At 41.9% G+C, this 11,050-nt stretch overlaps 2 protein-coding genes across 2 annotated transcripts; both read right to left on the bottom strand.

The window, feature by feature from the left end:
* Positions 1 to 7,183: 7,183 nt before the first annotated feature.
* On the bottom strand, positions 7,184 to 7,927 carry LOC145766662 (uncharacterized). The gene has a single exon (XM_082578374.1). It carries the CDS (start codon positions 7,925 to 7,927, stop codon positions 7,184 to 7,186), a length of 744 nt encoding a protein of 247 aa, XP_082434500.1.
* Positions 7,928 to 9,547: 1,620 nt separating this feature from the next.
* LOC145766661 (uncharacterized) lies at positions 9,548 to 10,837 on the bottom strand. The gene has a single exon (XM_082578373.1). The coding sequence runs from the start codon at positions 10,835 to 10,837 to the stop codon at positions 9,548 to 9,550; it is 1,290 nt and encodes a 429-aa protein (XP_082434499.1).
* Between the last annotated feature and the right edge of the window lie 213 nt (positions 10,838 to 11,050).

The following is an 11,050-nucleotide window of genomic DNA, read 5'->3' as shown; positions in this document are numbered from 1 at the left end:
CTTTATAGTTTATCCGACAGGTAGCGAGATTTGCTGATGGTTTGCCGTAGATGAACAGCATCGCTGATACAGAGTGGGTTGCACTTTATTTCGAGCCACATAGGAGCATATACCTTCATGACAAAGGTAGCCAGCGTTTATAAATTATCAGAGGGTTCTGTGGTCCCTATATACAACTGCAGAATACGATTTCCCGCAGTTAGCCAGCGTGAGTGATTAAGCTTAGGCTACCTGGATTTCTTGTGGCGAGTGAACGGGGAATTTCTCCTGTACAAACGCAATGACAAATGTCCCGGAGGTATCTTTGGTCCGTGCTTAAATCGGTCACACCCATACGAGGAAAATTACTTGGTATTGATTAAAATCGTCGGATAGGCATTTTATCACATGCAAGTAAAGCCTTTCCAATCTGTCCGGAATACTCACGAGGACCAGTTGTACTGCCATCCAAAAACCCAAAAAGATGCCGCAGGGGTAATTCGTTTGCGTGGAGTTAACATACCAACCATTGCAGCGGTTTTTGAAAGTCTAATTCCAACAGTCGAATAACACCGCCTGCATGACCCGTATTTAACACAGTACCATCATACCCCACGAGTCCACGACTGTTGTTAAGCTGGTGTCTGTTCCTCTAGCATGAACTGCTGATATTGTGGAGTCGGCAATGCTTCTGGCTGTTCCCGCGGTTGGACTTACCTGGCCAAAATAGTGAGATCCAGGTTCGGCGATAATACACACATGCTCTTCAACAACAGATCTTCTGTGAGACACCCCATACTTCTAACTTTAGTGTCTTGTCTGCCATCAAAATACAAACCGTGCAAAACGTCCAACCTGGACTCTTGCAATTCTTCTCGATTTCTACTTCTTGATCTCCGAACTTTGTTTCTATCAATAATACCAGTTTTATCAGCACTAACCATTACCATACCTACGTCGTACAATGCAGCAGATGCTACAGCGGCCGGTGCTCGATCAGAGATGGCATAGCGATCACACATAAGTGCCATCGAACGCATCGCCACAGGTCTGGTGGGACAAAATTATAGTCATGGTCGTCATCACGAGATCGATTTGCGATCCGTGTAGCTGCGTGAGAGAGATATAGCTTGAAACCTGCAGTAGGCTAAGTCAAGTGCGTGCTGTAGGCCTATTGCTTATATAAAACACACAAAAGGCCCGCACTAAGGGGAAGGCAGCAAACGTTTGGTGAATGTTTATGTCATTAAAAAGGATACAGACAACCATGACATCAGTAATTCGAAGTAAATATTGATTTTCGAAAATTTTCTGAAGCGATTAAAAACTAAAACAAAAAATAAATTATCGGAAATTTTCCAATTTTTCTAATATATAAACTTCTTTGTAGTGCAGCGGGTTACCATGATTGTGCAAATTATGACTAAAGCATGAAATTTTCACCAACGTTAGTACATACCATAAGGGTCATTTTAAGATCGGGAGGTAAGTCAGACTTGACCTCTGATGACCTTGAGAGGTCAATGACCTAAACATGACCTAAATTATAGTTTTTCACGATTCTGGTGCAGTAAGCTATGTTTGTCTCGGGAATTATTTGACAGACATGTTATGATAATTATTTAAGCATGATATTTTTACCAGCGTTAGTACATAATATAATAAGGTTGATTTTAAGATTGGAAAATAAGTCAGATTTGATCTCTGATGACCGTGAGAGGTCAATGACCTAAATTACAATTTTTCACGATTCTGGTGCAGTTTGTTTGTCTCGGGAATTATTGGAAAAGAATATTAAGATAATTTGCAACAGTGTAATGTTTAATGTAGCCAGGCGGGGCCTCAGACACATGAATAGTACAGCTAAATGCAGACACAGTGTCGCACCCTATGAAAGCATGAAAGACCAGGAGAGTAGTACATCGTCTGGGGTTCATGGCGGCAGCCAAGCGGTGAACAGCTATGTACCGGAAGCTGGACCCAGTACCAAGAGCTATCCACAGCTCATCAGAGTTAATGTGGTTGAAGGAAGCCACAGCCAGTACCACAACATTAGTATCTACAGTGCGTATGGTCACCTTCCTCATCCCCTTCTGGACAGCAATCTTCCACGTAGAAGCATGCGTGTATCCACCTTCTCCTGAGAACACGGGGAGAGGTTGGTCAAATCGGACTCGGCAGGGGAGCACAGGACATCAATTCCACAGGTCGCATACATTTCCTTGCCATCAGTAATTGGAAGACCAATGGTCTCTCGTGACAAGAAACCAAAGAGTTCAATATTGTATTGGTCAACACGAAGGAACTCCTTCCAGTTCCTAGGCACAACGGTAGAGGGATCCACCCATTTCGTGATGCCCTGCCCTAACCCCTCTTCTGGCTGGTCGTCGCCTTCAGGCTGTCACGCAGATATACATTCCAGACGAGGTCAAGTCTTTAGACCTTTTCCAGTTGGGTGAAGATGTAACGTACAAAAACTGTGTTCATATACTCTTCAAAGGTTTTTGCTGCAACAGGATTAAGCATTTGAACAATAGCTGCACCATCAAGGATTATGGCATCAACCACATGTGCTCTTATGGTTTCAGTTTGGTCTGAGTTCAGGAAGTGTAGTAGATCTGCTTTGACTCCAATGCGCAGTTGGCCTCCAGTTGATAATGAAGGTGGAGCTTCCTGGTTCTCATGGGAGAAGAACTGGTCATCCCCATCACGCAGTGATGTACGCGCATACAAAAAATATTGACGCCATCAGCGTAAACGCAAACGTTCGAAACACCATACGCCGTATGCGTCAACGTAACTTCTAAAAAAAGTTGGCGGAGTCAGCGCATACACTAGCGTAAACTCATTTTGTTTGCTAGGTGCCAAACATTCACACGCTATAAACCACTCGAAACAAACAAGTTGCTATGAGCTAAACGCATCAAGACGTGTTCCCCTTACGACCATCAGCACTCTTGATAACGCACCATTGCCGATCTTCATAGCAACTGTCCATACAAATTATAAATATATCAGCTAAAGCTATGTGGGCTAATAAAGCTATAGCCTAAATATATGTTGTTTTTGTTTTGTAACATTTCTTTTTTTATTTTCCCTTTATATCTTAAATTTTTCTGAAGGTGTTGCGACCGTGCCAAATTTCTTTCAACTCAATAACTTACTTCGGTCTCAAGCACGTTTTAACGTTCGCGTTTTGTCGCTTCTACCCTTTTTTCGACCTTTGCTATGCTGACGTGTATTGTTTTGATATGATGGTCAGAAATAAAAACAACTGAACTGAACTGAACTGAATTTCCACGAAGAAACACAAGCATCTGAAAGTGTTCATCTGACATTTTGCTGCGTTTTGGTTTCAATATGTCTTTGCCCATTGAAAACATTGTTTCATCTTATTCAAAATTTGGAAAGTTTGATAAAAAAAAAATGCAAACAACAGCTAAGACATTAAAAAGTATGCGTTGACGCTATGCGCTAAAAAACCGCGAAAACTTTACGGCGTAACCTCAAGCGACAACTATCCAAAAAATGTGGCCGCAAGCGTTAGCGTAAACAAAAAATCTACGCCGTAAGTCTACGGCGTAGAATTTGCGGCGTATACGTACATCTCTGCCATCACGTGATTGACATGCAATATACAGCCTCGAGAAGAGACTGCAGTCACTCTTCACTGCTGCGAGATGCATCTGCTGCTTTGACTGCGTCTTGGTCTGTGGCCGACAGAAGAGCGGCAACTTGTTCTTGGTCAGTGTGTATGTAACTGGCTTCGTGCATAGTTCCAGCCTTTCTTCAACAAACGTTGTAAATGTATATTGCTTCTCACCAAGGGATTCAATTTTCCTCACAGTTTTTGCCACTGGAGTTTCCACGATGTCCCTCGTGTCAAGGACCAGTAAATCTTGAGAGCTCTCTAGAAAGGGATTTCCCATCTCTTGAAACACTTCCATAAGCACCCTGACATCCTTCACAAAGGCTCTCTGTACTCCAGGTTTCTGGTCATGGTGAAGATGCCTGATGTCGTCATGTCCTCTAGTGGCCTACTATTCAAACTCTGTAATGATCCTGGCTATTTCTGGCCCGGCCACCATCCAGCGTCTGAGTGCTCCAGGGCTTCCTGTCAGGCCAATCACTCCACCAGACCCTTTGACCATAGCGTTGTTCTGCTCATGACATTGGTCGATCGCCATGGCAGAGAACTTATTGCTGGTCTTGTGTAGCCTACCACAAAGTTTCCAGACTTGAATTCTGCAAGGACATCTTTGTGCTTGTCAATGAGGTTTATCATATCACAGATGTGTATAGAAAGCCACCTGGAATAATGAATGTGATCTAAGGCGAACATTCAGGGCATGATCTGTGTCAGGGATTGCACATAAGGTTCAAAGTTTCCTTCACGAAGCGATCGGATGTACACCAGCAAGAGAACCTGTCGTAACAGCGCCGCAGACCATGTAGGCAGATCATGACACCCATTCCTCTATGGGTTGCTTCTCTAGAGCTGACGTCACTGTCCTCAACCACCAATACTCTTCGTGTACAGCAGCTTTAGCAGTCAGCAGGTCGAGAGGTCTTGCCGGACGTTGTACAGGCGGTGCAGTGAAGTGCTTCGTTTTTATTGCAACGGGTGGCACACTTTTGTACACTGAAGGCAGAGGTGTTGCCGTCTTAGAGGTGAAGATGTCTTGCCTAAGCACCAATACACCAAGGTCGTGTCCACCATTTATTTGTGATAGATGTTGCATTAAGAATATAACAGTGCCATTGAATGAATCCTTGGCCGTAGCAGAGCTAGGGTTATGGTCAATATTAACAACATCCCCAGTAGTGAACAGCCCCTGGAGCAGCTTGGGTGAGCAAACAACTTTTTCCATGTTGAAGCGCTGGCAGACGCCATTGGCAATGTCTTCCGTGAGCTGCAGTAATCAATCATACGAAACACACATCCCTAGGCTGAAGAGTGTGTCGACCAGTCCTCTGCTCCTGGTCACAGCCTGAATCTTGAGGGTCAGGTAGAGTGGAAATGGCGTTTCTCTCTCGCGGTTGTGGCGCACTGACGTTGACTCCATGCAGCATGCATGCTTCACAGTGTTGAACACCAGTAGCTGCGATAGTGTAAGCGCAGCAGTTATGTTGGTTGTGTTGGCCAACTGAGTCTGGTGCTTGATGTTCGCCCCATCGAGGATCATGTTAACCAGAGCAAGGAGGGATGGTGTCACAGAATTTATCTCAGAACGCACTGTCAAAGGTGAATTTTGTCTCAAACATTTTTCTACGGACTACCAGTGCTGCTCTGACTAGGTACATCACATCACAGTCATGATCATAGGCCTTCATCAGGGCGGAGCTGGACCTTATGTCTTTCTCAAACAAGAGAAGTGTGTCTCGGCCCTGCGATTGCGCTTTCAGATCAGGAAGTGCAGAAAAAAGCCTATCCTTCAGTCTGGTTGTGTATACCCCTGTTGGTTACCGTGGCACCCAACTGCTCTAATCTGGTCTTGTAGAGGTTAGCTACGTGGTAGAGTTTGAATACGGGGGCATTTTCCTCATTTTCACGATGTCCTCCATGAACACCACCAGCTCAGCAAAGGCTATGCCCTGCAATCGATCATCTTCCTCGTCTTTGAGTGATGCTGGTCTGATTTTGTTGTATAATGCACGAAGACAGTTGCGATGGTATTTTTCCTCGATGGCATTCAGGTCTCCTGCAGACACCTTGGCCAGCAGTTCAGTGTCCTCCAATTCAGTGGCACATTTTCGAACGTTCTTGTCAATTCCCAGTGTAGCTGCTTGGTGCAAGTCTGCGGTGCCACCTGGCTTATTGCAGAAGGAAACAGATAGGCTCAGCTGACTGTGGAAGCCTGTGGGCAGCTGCTGATCGTGTGCGGAGGGTTGGAGTGCCGGTACCAAATTGTTGTCCTGAAGCTGATTCTGCTCAGTTCTGCTGGTCAAACATTTTTTGTTGAACATTAAACGACATTTATTGTGCCACTGAGCACTGTGTCTTTTCAAGTTAGCTTCTATGCCATCGCCATCATCCAGTCTGTTGACGTCGAGTTCCATTGACATGTGTTGAACTGGACAAGGTCTTCTTTCAATGATGCATAGCCAACATCTCTCGGTTTCATGATAGATCTTAGTGGGCACTGCAAACAAACAACCATCGCTACAAGAGTGAGAGTGCAAGACTTCCATCCTTTCTGCCTGCGCGCTCGCACATGCGCGTGAACAAATAACAATCACCACTACTGAAAGAATAAAAGACAAATGTTGCCATTGTTGTTTACAAAATACAATAGGCTAAGCTAAATGCAAAAACGCCGAACAGAAAATTTGGAGCCAAACCCAAATTTTTTGGTCAAACGACTTCAAAAAAGGCCAAATTTGTGAAATTTAGCCGTAAAAAGGCCAACCTGGCAACCCTGATAATAATGACCAACACACTAGCACAGATAGTGTAGTCATATTAGGGTTTGACCTGGAAAAAATTCGTAACTTAAGAAATTTGGTACCAAAAGAAGCGAAATTTTATGTAGATCATCATATCCAAAACCCTCTTCAATCGGCTTTGAGCAAATGGAATGGGGGGCATTTGAAATTTGCGTCTAGCGCCCCCTAACGGAAATGAACTATAATCATCTTTTCTAATACTTCCATACTGATTTCAGATTTGTTTTTTTCAAATATCGCAATCTGTAGCTTTGTGAGAACATTTTGGGAAAAAAGTCTGGATGTGACGTCATGATGACGTCACAAGAATAATTGGAATATCGTAATTACTCTTCAATACTAGGGGATGAATGGAATGCAAGAATACTCCCAGTAAAGCCACTTTTTCTTTTCGTTTTTTTCTTTGTTAAATACAATAAGTTTAATGGGGAGTGATGGGCTACTTAAAACACATGTTGCGTGTCGTGAACTAATACATACTTTATTACGTATATTAGCTTTAACAAAACTAAATGGAACATCTAAATAAATATAAACAAATGAATTAAGCTTAGTACTTCAGACAATAAGATTATCAACCTGAACCGCACCTCAACATAACAAGCAAGTAAACAGAGTGGGAGCGCCAACTGAACAGTTGCGTTGGCCAAAGGCATTATGCGTGGAACGCGGCAGGAGTTTCTACTGCAGCATACAACGCAAATTACACGACATTCATCCCTTCATAAAAATTATAGTACAATAAATACACAAACGCTCAATTATAGTTCAGCCTTTTTGGCGGGTTTTTTATACGAACAGAAGGCCAGTTTTTCTGTGTTTGCAATTCAACATTAGGTTTAATAGGTTGCGTGTTAATAACCGCATCATCGTCTGCAGAGCTCCTCTCACAGGTAATTTCACGTTCGACGTCATCAGAAACATTTCTAATTCTGGAGTTCACTTCATTCGATTTCTCTACTTCAGCAGGGTTGACGGGGTCGGCAAAGTCTCGTCCTGGCGCTGCCAAGTCTCTGGCAAATACAGTTGCTTCCTTTCCATTTGGGAACTTTACCACAGCATAGTTTGGATTTGCATTCACAAGTTGAATCTCGTCCACTAGTGGATCGTACTTGTTACGTACAAAACGTTTTACCAGTACCTTGTCTTCTTCAGTCATCCACGAAGGTACACATAACCCAAAAATTGAGCGTCGTGGAAAATTAAAAAGTCTTTCGTGAGGCGTTTCATTTGTGGATGTGCACAATAACGATCGAAGTGAATGCAATACTTCAGGAACAACTAACTCCCATTGTAAAATTTCTAAATTTTTAGTTCGAAGAGCTAACTTAATTGCATTCCAAACAACACCATTATAACGTTCACACTGTGAATTGCCACGCGGATTATACACTGACGAATGTGTTGTGGATATGCCTCTCTCACTTAAGAACTGTTTTATATCTTTGGATATAAAGCATTTTGCATTATCACTATGCACTACGGCTGGCATACCAAACATGTTGAACAAAGATTTCAAACAAATAATTACGGTATGAGAAGTAGTGTTACTACAAGGAAAAACAAAGGGGAAACGCGAAAATTCAGCAACAACTGTTAAAAAAAAATGGTTTTTAGTATTTGACGGCAATGGTCCTTTAAAGTCAATACTCAATCGTTCAAATGATTGCGTTGCTTTAATCAATGTAGCTTTTGCAGGTTTGTAAAACCTTGGCTTCACTTCCCAACAAACTTTGCAATTTGTGACCAATCTTTTCACATCATCTATCGAGTATGGCAAATTCATTGTTCTTACAAAATGTTGCATTCTCACAACTCCCGGATGACACAAATTTTCATGAATTTCTTTCAGTGTGTTCCCAGTTGTACTGGCACAATACGCACGAGATAAAGCATCAGATGCCACGTTAAGTTTGCCTTCGCGATACACGATATCATACGAATACTGTGCCAATTCGACTCGCCAACGCATTACCTTGTCGTTTTTTACTTTTCCTCTTCTTCTGTGGTCGAACATAAAAGCAACTGAATTTTAATCAGGGATCAAAGTAAAATGTCTGCCTAAAAGGAAATGTGACCACTTTCGAACCGCTTCTATTATGACAGTAGCTTCTTTTTCGATACTGGAATATCGCTTTTCGTTCGAATTCAGGGTCTGAGAAAAAAACGCCACAGGCCTTCCCGCCTGATGTAATATTGCGGACAACGCAATATCCGAGGCATCAGTATCGACTGAAAAGGGCAAGTTTTCATCTATTACCTTCAAAGTGGCTTCTGCCAAGACTTGCCGAAGTTCGTTAAAACACGAGATAGCTTGATCACTCAGGGGAAACCTATTACTATCAACAAGTGGTTTTATTTTGTCCGAATATTGCGGTATCCATCGAGTATAATATGCCATAAGACCAATAATTTGTCGTAGCTCTTTGGCTGAGGTTGGAACCGGCATTTCTAATAACGACTTCACTCTTTCGCGATCAGGGCTTAAACTGCCATTACTTATTTCATACCCCAGTAAGTTGATCTTGTCTGTGGAGTAGGTGCACTTGTCATTATTGAAAGTGAGATTCCACTTGTTTGCAACTGTTAGGAAATGCTGAAGGTTTTCATCATGTTCTTCCTTTGTCTTACCGCACACGGTAATATTGTCCAAATAAGCAAATGTGCCTTTACAATCATTGCTCTCGATGATATTGTCAACAATTCTTTGAAACCAAGGTAGGCTACAGCATTTGTTAATCTAAACGATAGTCTTTTGCTTTGATACAATCTACCATTGGCTTCAACAGCTGTATAAGGCCGATCTTCCACAGGAATTTCAACTTGATGGTATGCACTTTTCAGATCCAATGTGCTAAAAAAATAATAGTGAGCAATCTTGTTGACCAAATTTTGCATGTTAGGCAATGGATATCCGTCTAACAACGTAAACTTATTGATAGTTTGACTGTAATCAATGCACATTCTTTTCCTGTGATTTTCTCCAGATACCACAAGGACTTGAGCTTGCCATGGTGCAGTGCTTGGCTCAATTACACCTTGCTGAAGATCTTTTTGTATAGTTTCAGTTATAAACCTTTCGTTAGCAGCAGACTGCTTTCTGGACTTAGTCACAATTGGCTTACAGTTGGGCGATAAATGTTGAAACAATCTTTAGACAAATATCCGTTTTCACGCATTTTAGTGCCCCCAGATACAAAGGAGCTTCGCTATCTCCAAAGTTCATTTTTACGTGCTTATGCTGAGCCAAGAAGTCTTGCCCCAGAATAACGTCCGTTAGCAAATTATCAAGCACGATAAGTTTCACTTTATCGTATTCACGTCTTTGAAAGTAAACTTTAACAGTAGAAAATCCATCGCTTTGTGAAGTTTTTTTATTCACGGCCAAACCAATTTCATTAAACTCCGATTCGATAGAAATTGCATTCTTCAAAGCAAAATGTTTGCTCACAAGACTTAGGGTAGAACCCGTGTCCACAAGTGCTCTTGCAGTAACACCATTAATACACACAGTGTAGTTAACTTTATTTGGAGCAGAATGTAAGGAGAATAAAGAAGCACTAGACGGATTTTGTGAAATTCGTTTTCTACGAGAACGACACTCTCTTGCATAGTGACCAAGATAACCACACTTATAGCACTTACTGTTCTTCGCAGGGCATCTTTCTCTTCCATGATTGTCAGGACACCCACAGTGGGAGCATTTTTTCTTCAAGTCAGCTGCAGCACAACTTTCATTTAACGGAAGTCTTTCACGCAAAGAAATCTCTTGTTCAGCCGATTCTCTCTGAGAACACTGTATCGTGTTGGAAAATGTTGATGTGTTTTCTTGGCAGTAGGTTTGCTGTTGATTTGAAACTAGAAAGGCATCAGAATTTTTCTGAGCAATATCTAATGAGCGAGCTTGATTAAAAATAGCATCGAGGGTTATGGTCTCTTCTCTAATATTTTCGAAGAGTCTTTGACGTATTGATACAGACAATATCCCTGATATAAAAGCGTCACGAATCGCTTCATTGTGGCAAACTTCCGCGGTTACGGCTTTATAATTGCAATCTCGAGATAGCCGCTTCAAGTTTAATACGTAATCATCTAATGACTGTTCTGCCTGTTGTTTGCACGTCATTAGCAAATGTCTGGCAAATATGAGATTATTTGGTTTCACGTATAATCTTTCTAAAGTTCTTTTTGCAAGTTCATAAGTATTACATTCACTGATGTAATCGTAAACATCCTTATCAACGTGGGCGATCAAACATCGCAGTTTATCGTCATCACTGATCTCTGGTTCAGCTGGAAATGCTGCAAGAAAATTCGCGAATGTTCGATGCCAATGTTTCCACTCTTTACTAGCTTGACTAGAGTTGGGATCAGCGCTGAACAAACTGGGCTTTATAAACTTGCTATCCATCTTCAATTAGTTTGTTAAATTGTCGTGAACTAATACATACTTTATTACGCAAGCTTATATTAGCTTTAACAAACTAAATGGAACATCTAAATAAATATAAACAAATGAATTAAGCTTAGTACTTCAGACAATAAGATTATCAACCTGAACCGCACCTCAACATAACAAGCAAGTAAACAGAGTGGGAGCGCCAACTGAACAGTTGCGTTGGCC

This window comes from Aplidium turbinatum, chromosome 3 (assembly GCF_918807975.1).
Source record: "Aplidium turbinatum chromosome 3, kaAplTurb1.1, whole genome shotgun sequence".
In the NCBI taxonomy this organism is placed as follows: Eukaryota; Metazoa; Chordata; class Ascidiacea; order Aplousobranchia; family Polyclinidae; genus Aplidium; species Aplidium turbinatum.
Note: the sequence above shows the minus strand (reverse complement) of the source record. Positions and strands in the feature narration are given on the sequence as shown.